This window comes from Arvicanthis niloticus, chromosome 17 (genome assembly GCF_011762505.2).
Source record: "Arvicanthis niloticus isolate mArvNil1 chromosome 17, mArvNil1.pat.X, whole genome shotgun sequence".
In the NCBI taxonomy this organism is placed as follows: Eukaryota; Metazoa; Chordata; class Mammalia; order Rodentia; family Muridae; genus Arvicanthis; species Arvicanthis niloticus.
The window spans coordinates 41,052,977-41,068,452 of NC_047674.1; the positions used below are offsets into that span (position 1 = coordinate 41,052,977).

General features: G+C 36.2%; 1 protein-coding gene across 3 annotated transcripts in view; it reads left to right on the forward strand.

The window, feature by feature from the left end:
• The window catches only part of Adgrb3 (adhesion G protein-coupled receptor B3), a 676,641-nt gene that overhangs the window by 535,052 nt on the left and 126,113 nt on the right, over positions 1-15,476 (forward strand). For all 3 annotated transcript variants that reach the window (XM_076915135.1, XM_034521545.2, XM_076915134.1), the window contains exon 19: positions 3,110-3,212. In XM_076915135.1, coding sequence (XP_076771250.1) covers positions 3,110-3,212 — 103 coding nt within the window. The remainder of the gene's footprint in view (positions 1-3,109; positions 3,213-15,476) is intronic.

A 15,476-nucleotide genomic window follows, 5' to 3' on the forward strand; every position in this document is an offset into this window, starting at 1 on the left:
GTATGTCTACTCATGCATTGACAATATTTATATTTAATATGGCCAAACTTTTTAATGGGTTTTATAATTTTAACAGTTAAAGGTTTTATAACCACTGTCAATGTTAATATCGTCTAAAGTGCAATATTACATTAGTATGCAGATAGTTTTCTATTGCTTTCACAATATTTGATATATTTAACATAATTTAACAAGAGTTGATGTGCCTACTTCAAAGTCTTTTATATTTACTTAGGTTTTTATCCAATCAGCAAAAAAATAAAAATCAATTGCTGTTTAATAAGGGGTATTTATTTAGATTAACATTGACTTTTAAATAAAATATCACTGTCCTTTACGGTTTTTACTCTTTTGAAAGAAAGATTTCATTGTGAAAGATATTTAAGTTGTCAGAGATATTAAGATTATTTTATGCTTTGTCCAAAAGGAAAATATGTGTACAGTGTAACCCAGGTATATAAGAGAATTCTGCATCCTTGTGGTAATATTGTCCAACAGGTCAACACTTACAGAGTGGCCGCACTGATACAGGAAGAGAGGAAGTAGAAAAATGCCTAATGTAGATATTTTACAGTGGAAAACTGATTGAGTCCAAGACTCAATCAGTCTGTTGTCCAGTAAGAATGAACTGATGGATTTAGAAGAATACCATTTACCTAATTGCTTAACTGACATGATGTCTTTTTTTAAAAAATGAAGGAACTTGCCAAGATACTAGGTAATCATGATAACATAATTCATAGTCTTTAGAAATAAATTCCATCTTTAGCAATTTCTATTCAGGAACCAATTCTATCTTCTGCTATACCCCTCCCCCAACCCTACCCCGAATACATTTAGAATACCAATGTCAATATATGATATATTTGTCTATCCACATGAAGTTTTCTAAATTTCAGAAAATGTAGCATAGTCACTTACTAGAACAGAATTCTAGGAATTTCTGAAATCATTAGAGAATCTATCCAAACCTATCCTGAAGTTGAGAATTACAGAAAAGAGTACCAGGAAAAAGCACAAATCTGGATTCCTAAGAATTAAGTGGTCATCACCTCCTAGTCCATCTAAAGACAATTGAAATAATAATTACAACTTGAAAGAAGTATCGAGACTCAAGCATTTCTAAATGGATCTTCTGGCATCATTCATTCAAAGCACTTTATAAACACCAAGCACATCCTAAACCATCTTGATTCAGCTTTAAGAGTGTTGAGATTTTCCTGCCTTCTTCTCTAATAAAAACATTTAGGATTGATATATTTCTCGTGATTTCTAAAATGCATTAGCATGTGATTTACTTTATAGATAACATGCTATTTTGAATTTTGTAGATGTTCAATTTAGTTATTAAAATATGTTTTAAAAATAGAAAGGGCTGTAAGTGTGGCTCAGTGTTCGTGTTTGCCTTTAATATGTGATACTCAGGTTCTGTTCTCAGAGATATTACTTTCATTGCTATTAACACTATTGGTAATCATGATAATGTTGATTATTATGATGATAGTTATGACAATAATAATATAGTAAGCTGTTTTCTTGCCATCTCTCCATACAACTAGGAGAAATATACTGTTACATCAAAAAAGCAATCCAGTATGGCCTCTCAATCAACTTATTGACATAAATAGTTCACAATTTTTTTCAATATAGAATGTCATACAATAAAGTTGAAAGTAATGACATTTCTTTGCAGTATGTAAAGCTATAATATGACTCATTCTTGTTGAGAAATGAAAACATCTCAATAGTGTTCAGGGCAGCCAGTTGATCTTTTATTACTAGGTCGGTTTGTTGTTGTTGTTGTTGTTGTCATTGTTGTATTTTTACTTATAAGCAGAACCTGTCACTGAGGTCCTAGTGTCAAGATTCATGTTTCCACTATCATGGAAGCCATTAACATCAGAAAAGATTTATAGCCTCTATCTACAAAAAAGGAACAACATTATATTTGTTGACACCTTTAGCACTTCAGTGTGCTTTATCATATGCTTAGCTACTCAGAATACATGAGACAGGGCCAACAACTTCTGAAGCCACTTCATGCTGTCAACCTTACATAGTCCAATTTCAGTCATTTTTGTGAAGAAAAATTCTCATATATTATGACAACAAATATCTGTGTTTTGGTGTGATTTTCATTATTATTTTGCTTTAATTTCTGAAGTATGTACATACTATTCAAAAGGACTTTGTATCAAATAGTATCTCCTGGTCTTTGGTTCTTCTATCTAGCCATGCTCAGAAAATCCTGTGTTTGCTATGGAATGAGAGCCCAGGTTATAGTGGAAATGGAAGAGGCTGAAACACACAGCAAATACTAGGTTTCCTTACAGTTATTGTTATTCAGTGATTAGCACACAATACAGTTGGGCAAAGTAGCTGCCACCTTTTCAGGGCAAACAGCCGGTGGAGCATTTGATTCTGAACAGTTTTCGCTGTTACTTACCTTAGTGCATTTTACAGTTCTATAACATTATATAGAAACACTTCCTCCTAAGGGTAAAATCTGCCAATCACCAAGAATGCTCCCATCTAATGGTGAAAGATGATTTGAAGAGTACGGTCATTTTTATTTATAAAGATTTTGTTACTTTCCTTTCTCAAAAGAAACACTGAAGGACACAAGGAAAAGCCTAGCTACATAAAATGCTTGAATAGCTACTGAAGCTCACAAAATCACAAAAAAAATAATATATCCTCCTAAACAGGAGAGTTGCAGGACTTCCCTGTTAGGCCTCAGCATTTCTATTGGCTATATAGACATTATAAATGTACATATACATACATAAGAAAAGAAGGTGATTATAATAATTGATGTAATTCCAAGAAATTTTATATATCCAGGACAAGTGAATGCATTGTTGTCACATATGTTCAACTTAGGCTCTGTAAATTATGACATATTATTTAAAAAATGTCTAAAGGTTTTTTGTACATGCTACATACTCTAAAATTATATATATATATATATATATATATATATATATATATATATATATGAAAAATGGTTTTCCTATCTTTATATAAAATCTTGGGTCAGAGCTTCTTTTTCCAGTTAATTCCATCAGTTACACAATATGAAATTTATCATGTTTCTCTCTCTTACTAGGTACATTCGCTCTGAGAGGTCCATCATTCTAATTAACTTCTGCCTGTCTATCATCTCATCCAATATCCTCATACTGGTTGGACAGACTCAGACACACAATAAGGTATGACTGCTGCTTCCTTTGATTATATTTGTTCATTTGTTTTAGCATATAGTTGGTTATTGATTTGCCTAAGTATTTAGTCTAAATAACTTTTGAAATATATGATTGTTACTTATCGCTTTTGTTTCTGATTTAGTGTACTGCCTATGATGGTTCACAAACAATCTTCTGTTGGCTTAAAATTCATTAGTTCTGTAGGCTGTATAATAATCAGAATATAAGCTGAGTATTACATCAAAGCTCTACATCTTCAAAGTGTTGAGACACCAACAACACATATTTTTTCTTTATTGTGCCAACTGTGTAGTCTTCAACTGGAATCAGACAGTGTCTGTGTTTAGATCTAATTTATTAACATATCAATTACTAAAGTGACAGTATCAATGCAGTCCAATTATAACATCACTGGAAATCTACCTGCAAAGGGGTTTACATAAAATAATCACAGAATCTACATCTATGCTTAGACTTCTCAGAATTCTTCTCTTTACTGAAAGTATTTTGATAGTTAAGCAACATTTCAATTATTTAAGCATATAGTCACTTTTTATCAGTGTGAAATTATATGTCCCATTTCTAGGAATTGAGATAGATAGATAGATAGATAGATTGATAGATAGATAGATAGATAGATAGATAGATAGATAGATAGATAGATAGATGGAAGAGATAGAGATAGAGATATATATTGAATGTCCTTATTTATTTCTACAACTGATTATCTTTACTGAACTATTCTGTACTATTCTTTAGGAAATCCAGCTTCAGTTACTTTCCCTGGGTTTTATTGTAACTGCAGTTGATAAGATTAGGTGGGCATGAGTCTCAGCTGAGGCAAAGAGGATAGGAAGACAAGAGGGAGTAAGAAGCAGAGAAAAAGAAGGAGGGGGGTTGTGAACATTCAGTTACCATGCTGTCCCTAGTGTTCTGATCTTCCCCATGTGATGGGCTTCAGATTGTCCTTGCTCACACAGTACCTAGTCCCAGGTTCTTAGCTGGCTGTCTTTGAACTTCCCCTAGCAGAAGAAGGGCTTCCTTCCAAAGTAGGAATCATAAACTGAGCCCAAGGACCAGGGAAAACAAAGCCAGAATGTGTTTGAGCCCACTATTTTCTTAAAAAAAATATTTTTGTATAAAATGCTTATTTCCATCCCGTCTCACACCCTAAATTCTAGAGTTGCTCCGCTCATTAGACTATGGAGAACAGTGATGCTCAGTATGAGCATATATGCTTGTAAAGCTATTTCACATTGTGTAACATGTAACTACTAGTACAACGTGTAGAACAGAGCTTTCGATACTGTTTATTACCGTAGTAAGGATACAGTGTACCTCATGCCTCACCTATAGAAAGGCAAAGTAGTCCACATCTGTAATTTACATTTTTACTGACTGCATTAAACAAAGTGGAAAGTAGCAACTGGAATCATTTAAATATATTATATTTAACTCAGGACACCTATAACATTACCATTTAAACAAATAATCACTATAAAGGTATGAATGGAATAATTTATCAATTCAAGTCTTTACAATCTGGTATATATTTTATACTGAAAATGCCTCTCATTTGAATTAGCTACATTTCAATTGTTCAGTGATGACACATGGCTAATGACAACTAGAGTGTTCAAAACAAAACAAAAAAAACAAAACAAAACAAAACAAAAAAAACCTCTTTATGTGTCCATTTGGCTTTTGTAAGTTTCTGCTGCCATGGTTTTTTATATCTTCAATGTCAGAGGCAAGATAAGACAAGTCTTGTTTTCTTTTTCATTCTGATTGTGAGAAATGGCTGGTGTGTGCTTATTAAAAACTAGAGCAAAGTTTTCTATGGTATGGTTGCTCCCCAGGAAACTAAGTACAGAAGAGATTTCATGTGGTGTTAGAACCACGGTGGGCTTGTTCCAGATTGACTATGCTAATTTTTAGTGCTAGTTATTGTTGCTCATGGGGAGGAGTAGAAAGTAGGTGGTGGTGATTATCTGGTTTTCTCATATACTACATTAATTTTGTGTTGTTGGCTCAGCATTGGTGTTCTTATAAACTTAAGATAATTCATGTTAGAATGAAAAGGAGATGAAAATGGAACAATTAATATTTTACTCTAAGTCATTCCAAACAATATTAGATTTCTTGGGGGAAACAATTATGTATCTGATATACGTTTTAAATTTAATTAAGTTGTTCATATTTGATTGTATATATGTTCTGGTGTGTGAAAGTTTATACCCACCTTCTCATCTAACAAGGTGAAAATATATATATATATATATATATATATTTCACATAAATATAGGTATTAATATAAACTAAACCCTAAGGAAGTAAAATTTAAAAAGTAAAAATATGGATTGTTGGCCAACTGTGTTTTATTTGGGTTGTATGTAGAACTTCTTAGCTACTATGGACAATTTGTAATTGGTCTGATTCCTACGTTTGACTTTCCTGACAAGTTTTGACTACTGCTGTAGTATTTTCCACTTGAAAAATGAAAACACATGAGAAAGATTCTTGACGAGCAAATTATTTGCTACTACTGTCTCCTCTACTTTGTGTGAATGCTGGCAATTGCTGCTGCTGTCCAGAATCATGCTGAAATGTTGAAGTATAGTCTTACCCAACACTCTGCTAAAATATAATTGACCTGATTATCATGCTGGGCTCTCTGCTTGCTTTTGAATTGGGATAGAAACAAGCCAAAATACTCCACTGTTTAAAAGATGAATATGCTCAATATTTAAACTATAGATTCAACTACTGGCAATGAAAAGGAGACTTAAATGAACTATCTCGTCTCCTCTTAAAATACTGTTGTAAAATTTAATTAGAACTTGCTTCCTTGTATTTTGAGTCTTTCTCATGAAGCAGCTTTGCCCTTTGACCTCTTTCTGCATTTCAAAACCTCAGCCAGGATATTCGTGTTTCACTCAAATTTACCGGCCGTGAGCTTATACCATGAAGTAAGCATGTATAATTGTGTAGTTTTGTGGATTAAATTTGATGTTGTTCTGCTGCAAGAAGCAAGGAATATTTAAGATACAGATAAATTCAGAAAATAGTTTGATTACCAAACTTTCTCCCAAACAAGTATGTTTGTGTTTGATCCCGATAGTCTGTCATGTACTTTATTACTCCAAAGAGTTTCATAGAAGTCAGCAGCAGAAGGAAGCAAGTTTGGAAAAATTGTTTCTATTGATGATGGCTGTTAAGGAATGAGAAGCAACCAAGAAGTTTAGTTTACTCAGAGATAGTCCCTAGATAGCTTCTCATTTTCAGCCTCTCTACTAGGTTATAATGAAGTACCACACATCCATATAGTTATTAGAATAATGCTTGTTAGCAAATCAAGAGCAAAACCTGTTCTGTAGACTCAGGCAGAGCCAAGGTCTTTTAGGTTCTTAGACACTTTGACAATAACCTGTATGGAATGTCCTCTGAAAGTAGACATAGCACACTTCTAAAGCAGAGTTCTGTGGCCTTTAGTCAGCAAGACTCAATCGGAAATATACATAATCCAATGTCAAGTACAAAAGGATTGGGCATAAAGCTTTGGCCCTTTTTCTAAGAGGTCCAAGATACATATTTCAGTGAAAAGTTAAATATAATTTATTCAAATGATAGAAATAGTGAGATTATGGAGGCTTGCACTTTCAATTCAGTGCTCAGGAGGCAGAGAAAAAGTGGATCTTCATGAGATAAGGCCCAACCTGTTGTACATAGTGAGTTCTAGGACAGCCAATGGTCCTTAAATCTTTTCTCAAAGAAACAAAAACAAAAATAAAACAAACTAACAAATACAAATGAAGAATCAAGAGTAAGAAGTGACTAATAATATCCATTAATCTCTCTATATGGAATATCTGTATTTTTGCCAAAGAGAACCTATTCATGTGCAACAATTACATTTGAGTTTGGTAGTGAGTTGTATGTTAATTATGCATGGACAAGACTAGATTAGAAAGGCATGTATTTGCCTCACTGGAAGTATGGACCTTCTGAAAACAACTTGATCTTTATAACGTGTACATCACTGGATCCCTATTTGACTAAAGATTAAATTGTTGTACCATATAGAAAATATTGAAGTATGAGAAAATAATTATAAGCCATTCTATCCAGCACAAAAGGTTAAAGTCTTGAAAAATACTCAAATATACAAGAGAAAAAATTATACACTAGCTTAGTCTTAGAATACTAAAACTCAATTTAAAAATAATCCTCAGTAGCTAATAAAGGGAAACTTGTAAGTTACTTGCTATACATGCTATTTTCTCAATAATATTTAGGCAGTTTGATCCTGCAATTTTATGTATACAGTATTGGACTGTGTAATTAGCTATGTCTTTTAACTAAGAACAATAAACGATACGGAGGATTACTGTCTTAGAGCATTTTTTTGTTTTGTTTTGTTTTTATTGGATATTTTATTTACATTTCAGATGTTATCCCTTTTTCCCGTTTCCCTCCCACCCAGGAACCCCCTATTCCATCCCCACTCCTCCTGCTTCTATGAGGATGTGCCCCCACCCACCCACACCCACGTCCCCACCCACAAATTCCTCCACACTGGGGCATCCAGCCTTCACTAAACCAAGGACTTCCTCTCCCACCTATGCCCAACAAGGCCATCTTCCTCTACATATACAGATGGAGTCATGGGTCCCTCCATATGTGCTCCCAGGCTGATGGTTTAGACCCAGACCTGGGAGCTCTGGTTGGTTGGTATTGTTGCTCTCCCCTTGGGGCCCCAAACCCCTTCATCTCCTTCAGTCTTCCCTCTCACTCCTCCATTGGGAACCCCATGATCAGTTCAATGGTTAGCTGTGAGCATCCACCTCTGTCAGGCTCTGGCAGACCTCTAAGGAGACAGCTAGATCAGGCACCTGTCAGCATGCACTTCCTGACATCCACAACAGTGTCTCAATTTGGTGACTACACATGGGATGGATACCAAGGTGAGAAGAGTGTTTTTTTGTTGTTGTTGTTGTTGTTTTTTTTTTTAAATCATATGTGCTACAAAGTTGCCTCTCTTCATCACATGCTTATTTTATTTCACTAAGCATGGTGGGATTTTGGTTGTGAGCTTTGTCTTCAACAGCTGAGCCACCTCCACAGTCCACTTGGCATGTTTTAATTCTGTAATTTTTAATAGGGTATTTAATAAGGACGGACCAAACTAGAAGCGTATAGGCAGTGGGAGATGGTTTTCTGTGGTCATACTTGTACATTGTAAAGATGACACCCTCCATTTGGATATCTTATATTGTGCCAAACCATCTTTGTTTCTCTTAATTCGCCTACGACTTTCTTTGAGGCTAAAAAACACCTTATTCACTCATTTACCTAGATGCCAGGCCTATGTGTTTACTGCTTAAGAAAATGAATATTGAATATGTGCCTCACAACGTCCATTCTCTACCCGGGAGCCATGAAAACAGATCCTCTCCCGTCCAGTTTCATTTTTTCTGCATTCTGTGCTGGAAGATCTCTCTCTCTCTCTCTCTCTCTCTCTCTCTCTCTCTCTCTCTCTCTCTCTCTCTCTCTCTCCCTCCCTCCCTCCCTCCCTCCCTCTCTCAAACAGAAGTACTTAAAATCTTCCACTTCTAGTTATATGACATGTTATTATCATGTCATGGAACATGATGTCCAGCCTTAGCTTCTTGTCCAGGTTACATGAGCTAGTACCTGTGACATTTTGAACCCAGAGGCCAGTGCTTGATAAACATTCCTTGAATGTCTGTGGTGATTATAGTGAGAAGAATGATAGATGCCAGATTTACAGCTGTTCCTCTTCCCTTCTGAGCTTCAGAGTCCATCATGTCACATCCTCCCCACCCCCCAGCTTCTTGGTTTGTGTCCTCTTTCCATGCTTTTGAAACTCTGAGTGCCTTTTGTGTACTCTCCAGCCAACTATATATTCTTGAACTTCAGAAGTTACCCTTAATATCTCTGTCCCCATCCGATTCAAGACCGATATTTTATCTACCTCTGCCAGTTGAACTCTCAGTTTTCAAAGTCAGCGCCGTCTCTGTCAGATACAGTTGCTGCATCCTAACATCATTATACCTACTCTGCCCCATAACTCAACTCACAGAACTAGAATTCAAATATGCTCCACACCCATATATATTATGTACAGAAGTGATTTTTTAAAATTGTGACCATAGGAAAGGAATGGAACATATTTTAATCACAGTTTGTATTCATTACTCTTTCTTCACTGATGTATTAGAACTCAGAAATAAATTTTACTTGAGAATAGTACAACTTATAAGAAGACCACATTGATCTTAAGCATGAGTCTACTGACCCCTCCACCTTTCTTCTACTTTATTGGCTTTTATTTTTATCACACCTGCAACACCTTACTGCTTACATCAAAGTCAACTGATGGTTTCTTACGCCATACAATACTTCATCCAAGAGAATTGTTCATCTGTCACAATGCCATCTATTGCTCCAAAAGACTTGACCTTGCTCATGTGCTTATGTACTGTGTATATTCCTATATTTGGATCCATTCTCATTAGAGTTTACCTATCATACTGCGCTGTGTTACCCTTTTTTCAGCCTCACTACATACTTCTTGGGTTGAGACTTAGTTAAACTCATCCTTAAATTCATTGTCAATATATAGTCCTGTTATTGTCAGGATGTGGCAAATGTTTATTAAATAAGTCCATTGAGATGGTTAATTTTAAGTGCTAACTTGAATAGATTGAGAACACCTAAAAGGTTAGTAAAGCTTATCCCTGATTGTATGTGATTACATTCTCAGGGATGATTAGCTTATAAGGGCTATGGCTTAATGAGTGCTTTAATCTATTGAATGGTTTAAAATTTGCACAGACATTTGGAAAGTAACAGAACTGTGGAAGGTGAGCCTGGAAGGAAGAAAATGGGTCAGTGGAGTTTTATGGAGGCAGATGTATTGTTGCCTACCCACTCTACTAATTTGCTACACTCCCTGTGGCCTGCCTTGAAGCAAACAGCCTCATCACCTGAATGCACCTTCTGCCAGGATATCCTGGCTCAGGCCCAGAACCATGGAAGCAAAGACGGTAGATGGAGACCTTTAAAACCAGGAGCTAAACTAAATCTTTCCTCCTTAGCAATGTTTATGTCTGGTATTTTGTCACAGGACACAAACAGCTAACACATAAATCAATTTACATAAACCAACCATATGGATCTATCAAGTTAGTAGCAATAGATTTACAAAGGATAAGTATTTCCTACTCTGGACAGTATCTCAAATAATATGATAAAGATGTATTTCATGGGGATCTGTTTTCTTCCAGCTCTAAGTGATAGACAGCATGCTGTGAAGAAAATCTTGTTCTTGGATTTTAGTCAAAGAGACACTTGCACCTAACAAATATGGATCTTTTCCTTGATAACTCATAAAACCATCTTTATAACCTTTCAAAGTGTACCTACTTAAAATTCTTTCCCTGTAAGACAACTGCTGCCAATAATTTCCCAAATGTGTGTTTATTATCGCTCAGATATATATGACTCTAATGACTGAAGCAAAAGACTCTTACTTAGATTTATTAAACTCTAATTTGTTGATTGGCTTCGGTGTTTGTAAAAGGATTTAAATGTAATCCTTCTGTAAAATTCATTTGAGTCTATTTTGAGGCATTCTGCTACCTCCACTAAGGTTCTTCGGAATTCCTTAAAAATCTGCTTAAACGAAGGAAGCAAACAGTTGGTTCATTTCTTAATTTTGCCAGGGCCTGGAATGCAAGGAAAACTTTGTCCTTTAGTAGGATTTCAAAGACTTTTTTATTCCACTGTAACCATATGGCTGTTTTGGTTATAAATGTCCAACTTTCCCCAGAAGAAAAACTAGGGACCATGTGACAACAGCATAGAAGATCAAGGTGAAGAATGGGTTCGAGACAAAGGCTATGCAAGTTAAATTGCTTGACAGACAGAAGTTAGTAAAATGGTTGAGATGTCAGGAATGAACTGACTTTGAAAGACAAGAAAGCCAGGTTCAGATAGATAATGAGTGTTCCTGATTCCAACATCAAAACAGAAATATTGCCCAAGAGGGAGCACTCATTCAGTAGATGTCAGGGCAGTGTCCAGATGCTGAGACTGTCAGGTCTACTCTGATTACCAACTGCCCATTGGTCCTCAGGGAATGGTACAGTACAGAATTTCCTTGCCTTAAGCCAGTAGTTCTCAACTTGTGGGTCATCATTCCTTTGGCGGTCAAATGACCCTTTTACAGGAGTTGCATATCAGATATTTACATTAAGATTCATAACAGTAGCAAAGTTACAGTTATGAAGTAGCAATGAAATAGTTTTATGATTGGAGGTCACCACAGAATGAGGAACTGGATTAAAGGGTCACAGCTTTAGAAAGATCGAGAACTATTGTAGCAATCACTTCTTTCTCTTTCCTCAACCTCATTTCAGACCTGGTCCTCAGAACCTCTCATTTGTCTTATTACAGCCATTCTGTGGTCTGCTTCTTTACCTCTTCCTTGTAGCGATTCATCTTCTCTTTCCTACAAAAACGTTCTTGCATTTACTGACTTGGCCATTTTCTGATCTTCTTTAGTGTTCTAAAGGGGTCACGAGATGATCTCTGTGTGCTGAACATACCACCAAACTTGGGGCTGTTTCTGGAATGTCAGTGGGCTTGGTGGAAAATTTAAAAGGTAGTATTTCTGTAGAGATGAATTATGGAAATAATCATCTCCCTCCATGCTGCTATGATGGATGACAATATGAAGTGTATTTTAAGAGGATCCGGGTCACAGGAACTGTCTCCTCCCAGTGCTTACTTTTCTCTGCCTGACACACTTCTACTGCACCATAGGAAATGACGTCAGCAAAGTATCTTAGCATTGCTCCTCCTTCAACACACCATGTTATCTGTAACATCCCTCTACTTTTTGAGTAATCAATTTTTCTTATAACAGCAGTCCTCAAACTGTGGCTCAAAACAGGGTTCTATACCAAATATCCTGCATATCTGTTATTTACATTACAACTCATAAGAATAGCACACTTACAAGTATGATGTAGTAATGAAACAATTTTATGGTTGGTGGGGTGTCACCACAACATAAGGAACTATATTAAAGGGTCACAGCATTAGGAAGATTGAAAAGCCCTGTTTTATAACTTTATTTGCTAAAAGACACTGGCTACTCTTATTCTCTAGAGTTGTGTTTTTCTACTTCCAGACTTTAAAACTCCTAAGAATAGCATTATTTTATACATTCCATGAAATAAAGAATGTCATATGAATGAATAAAGTTATGGTTCTACTAATGGGATATAAAACAGCAAAATGAAGCCACTTCTACACTGGATGCACTATTATTTGGAGTAACTGCAATGTTGTTGATAGTATTGTTGTTCTGTGATGAGATGAGGGAGTTATGGGAAACTCTGGAGACTTAGTGAATACTTTTAAGGCCCCATGTTGATGGTAGATATTTGAGTTAAATCAGATTTTGATCTGAAATAGAATTGAGAAGTTTGGCTCTTCAAGAATCTTATAAAGAGGCTGAAAATTATCTGTTTTTCTCCCCATAAGTAACTAAACCAGTAATGGAATAACAAACTTCTTCTATTTGGTTTGTTTAACCTTTATCTACATACATGATATGAACTGACAAAGATATGCTGAAGTCTAGGTGTTTATTAGAGTCCCCAATGTACTGTAAAATATCAATGTGCTACATAAAAGCACAGAAAGCAGACATGAGTACAAACAGACTGAAAGGCCCTCAAGGTAACAGAAACAACAAAGCCTGCTTCCCCTTGCAGTCCTGGGGACTGAACCCAGGCTAGCAAAGCCCTCTATCAATGACCTTAACCCTTATACTAGAGTTCTCAGTGGTCTAATATGCCAATGATATTTTCACTGATGACCCCTTGCACTGGAGATAGAACTAACATGAAGAGTAAGACAGCATACACTCTTTCCATTCACAGTCCAGAATCTACATGCAAGATTGCCAAACTCTCAGTGTAAATGGATGTCTGGTAACCATCCATCCAGGGTTGTGTTGGCTTTTGCAGTCTTTACTGAACCCAACTAACTCCACTGAGGCAGCTTCCACTGTACATTTCCACAAAGGAGAGGGTGGTTAGGTTTGATCTGTAGTCACCGTTTGCCAACCTTTGACAACTTGAATTTTCAAACTGTATCTATGTGTATACAGGCGGAAGAACCTCAGCGTAAGTTAAGGCTGGCCTATATTTAGGCTGGTGCTTTTATGAAAAAAAAAAAATGACCTTAAGTTCCGAAATATCTACTTAAGAGTTAGCCCGTGTAGCCTGCAGAACTGGAACAGGGCGCCAATGATAATGTAAGAAAAGGCTTCTACAGAGATGAAAAGGGTCCAGACCTCTTTGAATCCCTTTTTTTAGAGCAATACCCGAACACAGAATTCCTTCACTTGTAGTGACTATTGGTTGCCAGTATATAAAATACAAAAGCTTGAATCAAATCACTCAGAACCAAGTAGGGCACTTTATAAGTTGAAGAAGCTGAAAGTGCCTAACAAATGTCCAATACGTGAGACAACAAAGCTTGCTTCCTTTGAAGAAGAAAACTTCCTAAAGTAGAGCAGGAAACATTAAGTCTTTTGTTGGAGAAAGTCTCTCATCCTGACAATTTTAGCGGAGCAGTCATATCAGAAACAAAATAAAGAGTACCACTAATCTCCACTTTGTTCCCCTATAGACTCCTGATTTACCTCTCTAGGCCTCCTCCTGACTGAAAGTTGGATATTATTATGTATATTAGATCACAGAGGTTGTTACCAAGAGCCTAAGGACTAAAGAGCTATAATCAGGAATAAAACGAAATACATTTGAATGTGAAGATTAAAGCCTGGTTTTAAACTTTTGCAATGGCGAGTCACTTCATTTTTGAATGCTATTCCTTAAAGAAAGGAGTGACACAGGATCGAGCTAAAATCGGCTTTTAACCAGAAAATTGAATATGTATGAAATTCAAAAAAATGAGAAAATCACAATATGTGTACTTATTCTAGGCTGAATCCAAAGTTAAGGCTTTAACTGTTTTGCAGAGAGGGAGTGATTAGTGTTATCGTTAGAAATGTAAACAGAAACATACTCATTAAAGCTCAAGATGCCCTCTGTGCTATGTCAGACTAGAAAAAGTTTCAAGTTTTATTTGATGGCTCCATAGAGTGTCTTTAGTAGATGATGCATCTGTATGTATACATAAGTAGAATCACAGAAATCTCAAATGAATGTATGATGAATGATTTGTATTTCTTTTAAATTCCCACTGGCAATCAGACCCTATTTGTGTTTTAAAGAGATATTTCCTAATTGATAAGAATGATGTTTATTGCTTTTGCACCATACAAAGTACTTCTTGTTCTTTTATTCATACAGATTTTTAGTTTTGTTTGGTTTTGTTGTGGTGGTTTAGAATAATAGTGGTAACAACAATATCACTGTTTAGACTCTATGGACCCTATTTCCCAGCCTGTAAAATAAAGCTGGGAAATGAATCTCTTATGCCTAAGGGAAAGCACTCTTTATTCCAGTTAAATGTGGGTCTGTACTGGTTAATGACTGCTACCTAACAAATTCCCTGTAAACCTAGTGGCTTTCCAAAAGCAATGGGTATTTCATTATTGTTTCCACGAGTCAGGAACAAAGGATTGAGCTAGCCAGAAAATTCTTGACCAGGGTCTCTGGTAACTTTGCAACACTACGCCATAGGTACAAATCTGAAGGGTTGGTTGGGGCTGCAAAGTAGCCAGATCTGATGGTTGCAGGTGAGATGAAACCTTTACTGAGAGGCTATGAGCTGTACCATTTAGCAGTTACAGGCCATTTGTCCGGTTACTTAACTTGCCATAACCAACCATGGCAATCTGCTTTAAGCATTGTAAATCAGATCACGATGTGTGTCCATGTAAAACCCCCAGACTAAATGAAGCTTCCCTGCACTCATAATGAAATCCAAAACCTATAACTCTGTCCTCAAGCCCCCACATGTCATAGCTTCCATATCCACTCACCTCATTACCTGGTACGCCTGATTATTCCTTTCTTTCATGGTCTTCTTGCCATGCTGACTGTCCAATGTAGCCATGGCTATCCAGTCAGTAGAGTAGTGGCCATGCTTTTAACTTAGACTTACTAAGTGCAATTATATCACTTTCATAGCTTTCCCATCTTTTAACACTCTGCCTAGCATGCAACTCCTTTTTCCACTTCCTGACTTTCACACACACACACA